The 12,214-nt window shown below is 57.5% G+C and overlaps 1 protein-coding gene across 1 annotated transcript; it reads left to right on the top strand.

The window, feature by feature from the left end:
• Positions 1-2,182: 2,182 nt before the first annotated feature.
• TEDC2 (tubulin epsilon and delta complex 2) lies at positions 2,183-6,370 on the top strand. Its single transcript, XM_081089274.1, has 10 exons — positions 2,183-2,226; positions 2,314-2,412; positions 2,596-2,666; positions 2,769-3,150; positions 3,618-3,671; positions 4,309-4,402; positions 4,567-4,678; positions 4,776-4,877; positions 5,239-5,492; positions 5,811-6,370. Exons 1-10 carry the CDS (start codon positions 2,201-2,203, stop codon positions 5,955-5,957), a joined length of 1,341 nt encoding a protein of 446 aa, XP_080945400.1. The 5' UTR covers positions 2,183-2,200; the 3' UTR covers positions 5,958-6,370.
• The last annotated feature ends 5,844 nt before the right edge of the window (positions 6,371-12,214 follow it).

The raw sequence follows: 12,214 nt of genomic DNA, 5'->3' as shown, positions 1-12,214 counted from the left end.
AGGGCAGAGGGTCCCGGGGTGAAGGAGCCCTGCCCTTTCCATTGTCGGACTACATGTGATGACCAGACATGAAGGCCCTGACTTTTTGCAGGACAGGGCCTTGATGTCTTGGTCGTAGGTTCCCTCCCTCCCAGCTCATTTTAGCAATCTGTCCCTCCTCCCAGAGTGATTTGTCTGTGTCCCCAACGGATAGTCTCCATATGAACATCTCTTGCTGTACTGAATTTCTGGGCCATTTCTTTTTAAATAGAAGGTATTAAATTTTTAAAAACAAGGGATTCTTAACATTATTTAGACGCAGCTAAAGATAATCTGATTCAAACCCCTCAAAGCTATCCTGATACTGTTTATGCAAAAAGAATTTTCCTAAAGAGGTTAGCCAGGGGGAGAAAACCCCCACAAAAAAACATCATTTGTAACATCTGAAGTGACCCAGATGCAGAAGAGCAAGATTGAGAACTGTCCCTGCCTACCGGGCGAGGATGGGTCTGCTGTGGGTTCCTGAGAACAACTAGCCGAGACGCTTGGGGCAGCAGCCAAAACACCTGAGAGATCTGCCCAAGAGCAGGGACCCTGACCTCTCCGCAGTTGGGTTGACCACTGACACTCGCCATGCTGTGATAACTTCTGTTTCCTCTCCAAATGTCAGAAAGAACCACTTGACTAGGAGTGTCCCCCAAATGCTCTTGAACCAGAATTACAGTGCTTGTGTGTGTGTGTGTGTGTGTGTGTGTGTGGTGTGTATCTATGTCTTTTCTACTGTAAGAGAATTTTGCAACTGTGTGCCCCTGGGCATGTGTGAGCCTGTTTCTTCGCCTGTAAGATGGGGCAATATCTACCTCACAGGCCTGTTGTGAGGATTAAATGTGATGAGGATAGTGGAAGCTGAGTGATGTGCATATCTGTACTGCCTTCTTGTCACTTCCTACTGTCAACCAAGGCACACTGTGGCACTTGTCCATGGCCCCTTACCAAAATCCCAACTCTGGGTGAACCCGGGTCTTTGCCTTCTCCCAGCCTGCACCTGTCGGGGAAAACTACTCCTGTGGAACCTAACACTCCATGACCACAGTGTGGAGTCTCCCTGCATCTTCCAAAGTTCTAATGACCACCTCAGTGCCCTACGACTGGAGTGGGGTCTCCCAAGTGCTGATGGGAAGCGTTTCCCCCTCCCCTCCTACCTCACAGAGAATCTCATTTTGGTAGAATGACATCAGCCTCCCCACGTTAGACATGAAAACAGGCCACAGCAGATGGAGGGGCTACGCTAACAGCAGCCCCAGGGCTGCCTGGGTCCCAACCCCTTTGTGCCTCAACTCCCCACTTTCATGTCTCTCTCCCCTATGCTGCACCACCTTTCTATTAGTGACTATAAAATAGACAGCTCTCCATCTGTAAACATGCCCTCCCCCTTCTCCCCCGACAAGATCTGTGGCCGTAACCCAAGATTTTTGTTTACTCTTTTCTGCAATTACATTGGGGCTTGCCGCCTGCATCGCTGCCCCCACGCTGGGTATTCCCTTAGTCACTGAAGACCCCACCCCATCCCTTGGACAGCGTCCTAGTACAGCCTCCCAGTGCTTCTTTGACACCGGGCTCTGCTGTCACTCCACCTCTCCGGGCTCCAGCTCTCCTTCCAACACCCATTCCTCGCCTGTCCCTGTCCCTGCACACCTGCCTCACCTTGAACCCTCTTGCTTCATCTCTACCCACGTGCCTACCTGATGTCTCCCCTGAATGTCCTCACCGCACCTGTATGTCCAAAAGGGAACACTCCCCCCTTCCTCACCCCCGCTCCCAACACACACTTCATCCTCATCTCGAGCAACTGTTGCCAGTAAATAGCGATTGGGCCCATCCCGGCGTCAGCAAGACCCGCCGGCCCCACTTCAGAGTGCCTTCAGTGAGAACAGAGACGCCGGCTGTGAGCGATCGCAGATGCTACCATCCACCAGTCAGCCGCACCGGAAGCCTGCGCGGCTCCCGAGGTCCGCTCCTCCAAGCCTCGGGGCCTGGCTCCGGGAGGAGGGGCCCGAGCCGCCAGGCGCGGGGTGGCAGGTGGGCTGGGTGTAGGGGGAGGGGGAAGGTCCTGAGCTCTGGTCTCCGGATTGGATAGTCCGCCGGAAGTGGGCGGTCTTATAGCCCGGAAGGGGTGGGACTTCCCGCCGGCGGCAAATCCTGAAGACTGACTACCGTCTCCATGCTACCGCTCGGTTGCTCACGCCGGTGAGTCCGGCGCTGGGGCGAGGGCGGGAGCGAGCACGGCCCGTTGGAGGCCGCCCGGGTGCTGAGCTACCGGCGTGTCCTCCCCAGGCTGGTGGCCGAGCTGCGGGACGCCCTGGACACCTGTGCCGAGCGGCAGCGGCAGCTGGAGCAGAGCCTGCGGGTCTCCCGGAGGCTGCTGCGGGCCTGGTACGCGGGCCCCGGGACCCCCGACTCGGCCTTCCCCGGGCCTTCAGAACCCCTCTCAGAGACCGGGCCAGGAGGGCGGGCCCAGCGCCCACTTCCCAGGTGCCGGTTGTCGGTGTCATCCCCCTCCCCCCTTTCCCTGAAGGCTCTGAGAAGGCTGGGGTTTTGCTTCCTGTGTCTTCGCAGGGAACCAGCGGAGACCCCGACTCCGGAGCCAACCCCAGGTCCAGAAACGAATGAAGAGGCCCCGTCTCCAGGTAAACCTCAGCCACCCAGCTCCAAGTGCTGCCCCTGGCCTGCCTTGTGCATGCAGCGGCAAGAAGGACAGTGGTGACCGACCGCTGCATTGGCTTCCGCAGCATGCACACCCAGCCCTCAAGACCTCAAGGAGCTGGAGCTTCTAACCCAGGCACTGCAGAAGGCTGTACACGTGCGAAAAGGCATATCTAAGGCTGGAGAAAGAGACAAGGCCTCCAGCCTGAAGTCTGGGTCCATCGCCACTTCGGCTACCACAGCCGCTGCCCCACACCGGGCTTCTCAAACAAAACTCCCCAGGGGCACCCGCCAGGCCACCAGGCCTGCCAAGGGCCTCCCGAAGCCTAGGCTTCTGTCCGCGGGGGATCAGACCTGTGCAGGGAGGGGGCCCCTAGCTGCCAAGCCTGGACCTGGCCTCAGGGACCCACAGATAGCTCCATCGGCTGCTCCTCAGGCCCCAGAAGCCTTCACACTCAAGGAGAAGGGGTAGGTTTCTCAGAACCTCCCTGGAGGAACTGCTAGCACTCTACCTGACCAGACCCTAGCCAGCAGCTGGAGTCTGGAATTTGGGGTGACAGGGAGGGCAGGGCATTGACGTGCATGTGGGTTCTGGAGTACCACCCATGAGGCCCATGCCCTGAAGCTGGCAGAATGGAACAGCTGGTTGTGAATTGGCTGGGTTAGATGTGCTAGGGCCTGTCCCACTCTCCTCCCTGGCCATCCAGTGCCCTTTTATCTACCCAGTCCAGGGGCTCAGATGGGCTCTGCTTGTGGTACCCTCTCCTCTCTCTGACAGGGCAGACCTGGACGGGGTTGGCTCCCATGGTCACTCTGGAAGCCCTGTTTGGGGGTGGGGGGTGTTAGCCTCACCCCTATCTGGGCTCTGAGCAGGGAATGGGGTCTGCAGTCCCGGAATGAGGCGAGGCTCCTTTGAACACTGGGTTTCCTGACAGGACGCTGCTGCAGCTGCCCATGGCCTTCAGGAAGGCGGCTTCTCAGAACTCCTGGTGAGGCTGAGTCTGGCAACTGGGTGGGGGTGGAGGGGAGAGCAGGGAAGCCAAGGCTTCCCACCAGCTCGGGGCCCTGTTGGTAAGACTTTTCCAGCAGATCTCTTTGCTTTCTTTGCTAGGAGGGAACACTATATGTTAAGAGAGTCTGCCCAGCTCCGACTGCCGTAGTCACCTTAGACTCAGTAGGCTTTGAGACCCCCCAGCTCAGCTGCTTGGTTATAAGCTGCAAGACTTTGAGCAAAACACTTGGTGTCTTTTAGTCCCGATTTGTCTTGCATGTGCAGGTGATGATAGTAGTACTGGCTTTCTAGAGATGTTAACTGAGGTGGTTCCTTTCAGGTTATGCACTGTGCCTGGTACACAGCCAGCGCCCACCGTTCTTACCAGTCACTGCCAGCCCCTCTCCCCTTCTTCCTCAAATTCTCTCCTAGTATTTCTCACAATGGGTCAGCTCTCTGGACAGTGTCCTCTTAGTTCCCCTGAGACATCCCAAGGCCTCTCCTACCTCTCAGCAGAGCCAGACACCCTAGGGCCTAGGCTGAGGCCCCTACTCTGGCCCTTGCCTACTTCCTGAGATCCAGTCCAGCTAACTAGAATAATGATCTCTCACTGGGGTGCCCATGTGTGCATCCAGCCTGTGGGCCCAGCTCAGCTCTACACAGACCAGCGACTCCATGGATGCCACTACGTCCTCTAAAACCCAGTTCCTCCAGAAAATGCAGGTGACTGTATCCTTGCTGGATTTGCTGGGGGGTAGGGGGAGAGTGTCTGGTTCTACACTTGGTGAATTTGAGGAGCAACTCCAGGAAGGCCCAGAGCCACTCCCAGGCCCCATCTTTAGGGGAGGTGAGCGGTGGCGCTGAACACGGGAGTTTCCCTGACCTGTGTCCAGTCAGGCTGGCCTAGCTCCAGGCTCAGTGCTGCAGAGGTGGAGGCAGAGGTAGGGCGCCTGCAGAAGGCTTGCTCGCTGCTAAGACTGAGAATGGAGGAAGAGCTCACAAGAGGTCAGTGGGCCCTGATACAGGTTTTTGTATGGGGTTGGAGTTGGGGGTGCTGCAGGACCAGCATGGACCCAGCCTGCCCTCCCTGACTCTTTCGTAGACCCCACGGACTGGATGCAGGAGTACCATGGCCTGCTCACCTTGGAGGGGCTACAGGCCATTGTGGAGCAGTGCCTCCACAGGCTGCGGGAACTGCAGGCAGGTGAGACCCCACTGCCATCTGTGCTGAAGTCTGGTAGGGGAGGTCAAGGTTCTCTAGCCACAGGATAACCCAAGAGTAGAGGCAGACAGGCCCTTCCCCAAGTCACTCCATTGCATTCTGAGTTCACCCCAGTTGTCCTATGGGACCAGTCGGAACAGCTCCTCCACCCCCATTCCTTCTCCCAACACACAGAGCCCTATCACTTTAAGTAGTTTACTTATTTGTCCAATCATTGAAAAAGTAGCATGTGAGAATCAGAGGTACTGGTAGGTGACTGGCCTAGCCTTGTAAGAGATGATTATGAACAATAGGGCTTTGTCTCGGAGGCAAATGGAGACTTTGCAACTTTGCTCCCCCTTAGAGGAGAGTGGCAAAGAGGTGCCTGGCTGTCACCCCAGGAGGCCACATTCCCCCGTCCTCACAGAAGTGGTGGAACAGCAGCTGGGGCCGTGGCCTGAGGAGAGGCCCCCCATGGCCTCATTGCCTTGTGGAGGAGGAGCAGATCCCACCTGGAGCCCCCAGCTGCTTCTCTACTCCAGCACGCAGGAGCTGCAAACCCTGGCAGCCCTCAGGCTTCGAGTGGACATGCTGGACCAGCAAATCCACCTGGAAAAGGTACTTCCAGAGTGAGGATTAGGGAGTAGGTGTCTGGGTGCCAGGGGAGCCTGAGTCATGGGGAGGATTCCAGATCTGAAGCCTTGTCAGGGCTCAACAGCCTATCTGTGCTCTTGACGAGAGCCTCTGCACCTGTGCATTTGCCAGCACCGGGGGAGCAGGAGAGAGAATGGAGCGTTTGGAGGAGGGAGGGGCTGGATCATGGTGCCTCAAAGCCTGTCCTGGAAATACTCTATCCCCTGGGCCCTCCTTTGCGGGCCCTGGGCTGCTATCTGGGGTAAGGCCTCTCTGCAACCTTGACCCTACATCTCCCCCCAGGTCCTGATGGCAGAACTTCTCCCCTTGGTGAGCATGCAGGAGCCACTGGGAGCACCCCAGCTGGCGCTTTGCCGGGCTGTGCACAGCCTTCTCTGTGAGGGAGGCCAGCGCTTCCTCACCATCCTGCGAGATGAACCTGCTGACTGAACCCTTCCTGTGACTGGGCAAGCTGGTTCTGGGTCTACTGGGAGAGCACCCCTTCTCTGGTCAGAGTTAAATGAACAGGAATTGAGGGGATTCACCGGTGCAGTGGCCTGGCTTGAGATGCCTGTACCCCCCTGGAAAACCAGGTTTCTAAGGGGAAGGAATGGACCCCTGGCTCTTCCTGAGGAACTAGGTCCCTTCTCATAGCTGCTAATCCTGGTCAGGCTCAGCTGGGCCCTCCACAGGCTGGGGGGGAACAGAGGCCAATGGGGATTTTTCTTAGTTACCTCTATTTTCTCTCACTTTAGACTTAAAAAGCTGCTTGTGTGACGTTAAAACTACTTTAGAAATTATATAACAAGGTGTGATTTGATGTGTATTTGTTTTTGTTTGCCAAGAATATATCAAGTATACCTAGTCAGAACACTCATATCCCTTCTGTACTATAGGAAGGGGGGAAAGCCACTCAGGATGGGCTGCACTGGGGACTCACCTCATGCACTGGCCATAGCACAGGTGCCTAGGTCTGTACTGGCTCATTGGAAGCCACAGAAGCCACAGGCCTCTCAGAGTAGGCAGGCACTATGTGCCCACAGCCATCAGTCCTGGTGCCCGTGCCTACCACCTCCTGGCCCATTGCTGTAGTCGGTGTGGGCCCCCCACGCTGAGCCACCACCAGGGAACAAGCCCTTTACCCAACACCCCTCATCGGTTCCTCTCCTGGGGCTCCTGCCCGCCCTGTTGAAGGACTCATTGCTTTGGAAGGCAAGAAAGCAGAGGTCAAGGTCACGGCCTCTAGTTTTAAATCGGTCAGATTTGGGTTTACACTGTGACTTGTTTGCCACTATAGGATTTCCAGCAAGATTCTTAAGGATTCTGAGCCTCAATTCCCAGTGTTGTCCGCACTATCATGCTGGGGGTAGTGGTTATTAGCCCTGGGGCAAGGGTGAAGATGTGAGATGCTTCACAGAGCTGGGCGCTGGTGAGGTGTGGGAGGCTTGGCATTCTTTACATGAACCTTTACTGAGCACCTGCAAGGACCGAGCACACTGCTCAGAGCTGGAGCACTGGTCCTTACTGTGGACAGTGATTTTGAGATGGGGTAACACCAGCTTCTGTCCTGGGGCACCCCTGCCCAGGAGGCCGGTAACTGAGAGCCAGGTGAAGTATGGCAGATATAAGGGATGAACTTGGTGATGTTGAACCGCCCCAGGGTGGCTCCAGGTAAGCCACAGGAGGCCCTACCTGTAAAAGGCCTATCACCAAGCAGGCTAGGTACTTCGGACATAGAGTCATGAATCTTGAGAGCTGCTGGGGACCCGATGACAAAGTAGGGAAGGAAAAACCAGGGGCCTAATTGCAATGAGGGGCCTCCAGGGAATGGAACAGCTCCATCCACTGCCCAGGACAGGAACCGTGGGGAAGGGGTAGTAGAGACAAGAGCCTGAGGGACAGCTGGCCACTCCGTTACTGCTTCCAGAGCTGCCCATGTGCTTGGATCTTCAGGAACCCTTAATCCTCGGTGGATTCCACCACCACCCTGTTACTGGCCACCCCACAATCTTTTTTTTTTTTTTAATCCTCACCTGGGGATATTTTTTCTACTGATTTTTAGAGAGAGGGAAAGACAGAAATGTGAGAGTAACACATTGATTGGTTGCCTCCTGCACATGCCTTGGGGAGGAGCCTGCAACTGAGGTATGTGCCCTTGACCAGAATCAAACCCAGGACCCTTCGGTCCTCAAGCCGACGCTCTATCCACTGAGCCAAACTGGCTAGGGCCCAGAATCAGTTTCTATAGCAGGTGGTTTCCACCAGAATTATTTTATCCACTGGTTACTTATGCACCTTCCATACTGGACCTTTGCCCCACAAGGGCAGGCACTTCCACCTTAATCTCTAGTCAGGCCCGAATGGGTGCCCAAAGACCCGCCTGTCCCGGCCAGTCCTGGGCACTGGTGGTGTCCTGCCAACAACTGGGCATTCTTGGGCAGGGAGGTGCCACAGATAGTATGAGGGGGGAAGCCTGGGTAGGCCCCAACACAGGCACCCAGAGCGGGGGAGGTGGGAGGGAAGGAGACCTGTCCTCTGGCGCCTGCCCCACCAAGTCAGGAGGCAGTAGGGAAGTCTCATCTGCATCCCGGCCAGTCTGCTCTGACTTGCCAGCTGGAATGGGGAACTGCGCTGGTGCTCACATCCACCTGAGTGTGGGCAGCGTGAATGCACTGGACTCCCAGCCCAAGGAGCCTGCTGATTCCCACCTACCACCCCAGCACCCCCTTCTCCCCCCCCCCCCCCCCCCACCCTGCTGGCATTGCTTTTGGCCACTAGCATCATGGACTGGGGGATCATTGCCTCGCTGGGTCCTATTGTCCTACTGTTTGGTGCTGTGGCCATGCTGACAGGCTTCTCTGTGAGACCACGGCCATCACCTTCTCTCAGCGAGAACCCTGTCTGGATCTGGCCGAGGGTGAATTGCTGGCTACATTAGGTGCGGGCAGCAGGGCTTTGGCTCCTGGCTGCAGCCTTCCTATGCTGGCATGCTCGGTTGGCGACAGCAGCTGAGGGGCGGGAGCTGGGAACGCCCTGAGCCCACGCAAGAGGCTTGGTCCCCAGAGAGGTCTGGATGAGCCAGGAGCCTCCTCCAGACCTTGCCCAGGCCGGGTAGATGTGCCACATGTGGGCCCCAGAAGCCCCCTCCCCAAACCATTCCTTTCTCAAACCTTGAGTGGCCAGACTAAGGGGGTTACTGAGCCATTTTCCTTCCCGTCCCTCATGGGCTCTCCCCATCTCGCTCCACCCTCCACAACACAGCGTTTTGCTGGGCTCGCAGAGCTGATCACAGCAACAGAGTGGGCCTGGCTTGAGCGCAGAGCAGGTGAGCCGGCATTGGGACCCTGCCTGGCGGGTGTACATGGTGCAGGGCAGCAGACTCTGAGTGGCTGCCCTTTTCAGGGAAAGGAACAGCATGCTGTGCTCCTGTTCCCAGCTGTCTGTTTTCCCCCTTGGGTTGGAAGCTCCTCGCTCCTCGAGGCATAACAGGTGCTTAATAAATACATGTTTGTGTGATATGTGAACGAGGTGGCTTGAAAGTGGAAATAGCAAGTCCTGGGCTAGGCTGGGGGTCAGTTGGCCTTTGATTTTGGTTGTGTGTGTGTGATTTTTTTTTGGGGGGGGGGGTCTTTTTGGTGTTAATCCTCATCCAGCCATTGTTTTTTGTTTGTTTTTTAGAGAGAGAGTGGAAGGGAGGGGTAGAGACGCAGAGAGGGTAGCATTGATGTGATCCATTGGTTGCCTCCCGCACACACCCCAACAGAGGCTGGGGATTGAACCTACAACTGAGGTAGATAGATGTGCCCTTGACCAGAATCAAACCCAGGAATCAAGTCAGCAGGCCAACACTACCCACTGAGCAAAACCGACTAGGGCCAGTCTGCCTTTTAAAGGAAAGACTCCAGCCCCCTGAGGCCTCAGACTGTCAGATAGGTTCCCTGCATCCCCCCAAACCAGCAGCTGTCACCCTGGGTGTGTGTGTGTGGCGGGGGGGGGGGGGGGGGCGGACACAAAGCCTCTTCTAGGTGCCAGAAGGGGACAGGGCCATTGAGGAGATAGGTGTGAGAAGCCCCAATCAGGGACTGGGGACAAGTGGCAGAGTCCACGAGGAGCAATGAGCCTGGACTGGGGGCTGGGGGGAAGGCCCCCTACTTCCCATCACACCATCTACCAGGGCTGCCCCATGGTGGGGGGAGCAGAAAAGAATGTGTGCAGGCGGCCATTCCAGGGAAGAGGCTCAGCTGACTGCAGCCTCCTTCCTGGGGAGCTGGTGGTGGAACAGGTCCAGGGCTGAACCCCATGAATATACAGCAGTCTGAGCCCCAGGGGCCTCCTTCCACCCACATCAGAAGCCCCCAGATGCTCTGCAGACCCCATCGAGGAGGCTGGGCTGAAGACAAAGCCTCCGAGGCTGACAACTAGGGGAGAGGCTGTTCCCCTGATCTCTGCTTCCTCCCTCCTGGCAGGAGTCCCGAAAGCAGACCTCCGGGTTCTCCCTGGAGGCTTGTTTCAAGCCCCGTGGAACTCCTACGTAGGGCCTGGGCATTTCTCCCCACCATGACCATTGCATCACCTCCTTTCTTCTAACGGTCCCCAGAGGACCTATTGAAGCACCCAGTCTCTCACCAAGCTCTTCCCATCCCAGGGAGCAGCCAGAGGGCCTTGAAGAGGGTGGTTGGGAAGGTGCTGTTTCTGAACCGGAGCAGAATGTGCATGCACCCTGTCAACTCCCTCATTTGTGCAGAGCTCTTTGTTGAAAGGGGCGCACTCTCTTTATTGGGAAGTTGAGGGGCAGGGTCCCATAGCACCTGCTCTGTGAGGCAGGGGGTACCCATAGCCTTCCTGCTGCTGCCAGAAGTGAAGGGAGAGACCAGCAGCCCCTGGGACTCTTCTGGGTGAGTCCTTCCAAAGTCTCCCATCACCTCATTAGTCCCTACACATACACATCCCTGTTTGTGCGAGTCAAGCCTGGAAAAGGACCTGTCTTCTCCTTCTTCAAGCCCTCCTGCTCTCACCTCTTCTCCAGTTTCCCCTGGGTGGCTCCAGTGTCTTCCTGCCCTCTTCTCCTAAACAGCACAAGGATTCTGCTCCTCTCCATCCTCTTCCTGTGGGTCCTTGCAGCATCTCAGGCACAGCATAGGATGGCAGTTTCACCAACACAGACACACTCCCGTGGCATCCTACACTGGCTGTCGGGCTTGGCCTGAACTCAGCCTCCCGTCTGAAACATCAGGCCTCAGAGCTGTCCCAAACAGGATGCGCTCCTGTGTGGCCTTCCCTTTCCCCGTGGGGTCAGCCCCTCCTGGGATGCTTGGCCCCCCTCCAACAAGGACCTCGAGGTGGCTGGGAAGGGGGTCTCTCTGTTCAGAGCAATTCCGGGCCCCTCTTGGCTGGGGCCACTCTCAGCTGCAGCTGCCCCATCCCTAGCTGGTGTCCAGGCTACCCAGCTGGGCTTCTGCCTCAGTTTCCCTGCCCAAATCTGCTGGTATATAGGTCAGGCTCAGGGGTACTGCCATCTGTGACCAGGTGCTTCCCATGGATCAAACCCCACTCCCTCTCCATAGGTGACCAAGCCCCTGAACCCCAAGGAGACCTGCCACCTAGTTGGCTGTACCTCCCCCAACTCCCACCCCCCACCCCCCACCCCCTGCACACACACAGCTTTCACTTCCTCCCTGCCAGCTGCAAGGACTGGGCCCATCATGATGTGGCAAGTAGACACTCAAGAGAACCAGGGACAAGAGTTTGGACTGATCTGGGTGGAGGACGCTAGCCTCATCCCTTAGATAACTCAGGCCAGTCCCAGGGATCAGGGATACAGTTCTGAGCATAAGGCAGGAGGGACTCAAGTCTGTTGAGCGTTGGTCTCATCAAATTCCCTATCCCCACCCCAGCTTTGCAATGTGAAATAACAGGCATGTGGCCAAAAAGGAAACTGAGGCAGGACCAGGTTAAGGAATCTGAACCACACAGCTGGAAATTAGAGTAGCTTTGGTTCAAAATAAGACCTGGTCCCAATTCTGGGTTCTGTCTACTAGAGCAAACTGCTGCCTTGGGGGCACCCCACACGCACCAGTACGACTTGGCTTCTCATGCCGTATGGCCTGCATGGACATCAGGGAGCATCCCGGACCCAGACTTCAGACCCGGGCCCAGCCTGCCTGTTGTGCCTGAGGGAGGAGCCTGCCAGACCCCCGCCCAGCATGTGACACAGCCCCAGGAGCAGTCAAAACCTGGCTGCGGACCAACGACCCTGCTGGGTGGTCCCCCACGGGCTGCGTGGCTGAGTTTTCCCCTCCAGACCCCTCCCGACAGCGAATTCCTGGCTCCCGGGCCCCTCCCCCGATGGCCCAGCCAGTGTCTGAATCTGCTTCTGATTCCCGCTATGCCGACCAGGCCCCTTCTCCTCCCCTCCCTTCTTCTCGGCCCCAGCAGCCCCGCCCCTGGCTGGGCCCAGGCTTGAGCCTGCTGCGCCCCCCGCCCCCACCTGGCACAGCTCCGCGGCCCTCGCTGCAGCCGGGAGGAGGCGGCGGCCCCGGCGCCCCAGGGCCCGCCCGCCCTCAGCCATTCCCGGAGGCCCGGAGACCTGCTCCACCCGGCCCTCCGTGGGTGAGTGTGAGCAGCGGGCAGCGGGAGGGGCCTCCGAGGGCGGAGGGGCCCGGAGCCCGGGCGAAGGCTGTCATCGCTCCAGGCCCTGCAGGAGGACC

This window comes from Myotis nattereri, assembly GCF_964212035.1.
Source record: "Myotis nattereri genome assembly, chromosome: 4".
In the NCBI taxonomy this organism is placed as follows: domain Eukaryota; kingdom Metazoa; phylum Chordata; class Mammalia; order Chiroptera; family Vespertilionidae; genus Myotis; species Myotis nattereri.
Note: the sequence above shows the minus strand (reverse complement) of the source record. Positions and strands in the feature narration are given on the sequence as shown.

What these genes read in the sequence shown, in the direction of transcription:
- TEDC2 (XM_081089274.1), top strand. Translation starts at nt 2,201, where the DNA reads ATGCTACCGCTCGGTTGCTCACGCCG. An exon ending in CCGCTCGGTTGCTCACGCCG is followed by an intron (nt 2,227 to 2,313) that starts GTGAGTCCGGCG and finishes TGTCCTCCCCAG; the next exon opens with GCTGGTGGCCGAGCTGCGGG. An exon ending in GCGGCTTCTCAGAACTCCTG is followed by an intron (nt 3,672 to 4,308) that starts GTGAGGCTGAGT and finishes GTGTGCATCCAG; the next exon opens with CCTGTGGGCCCAGCTCAGCT.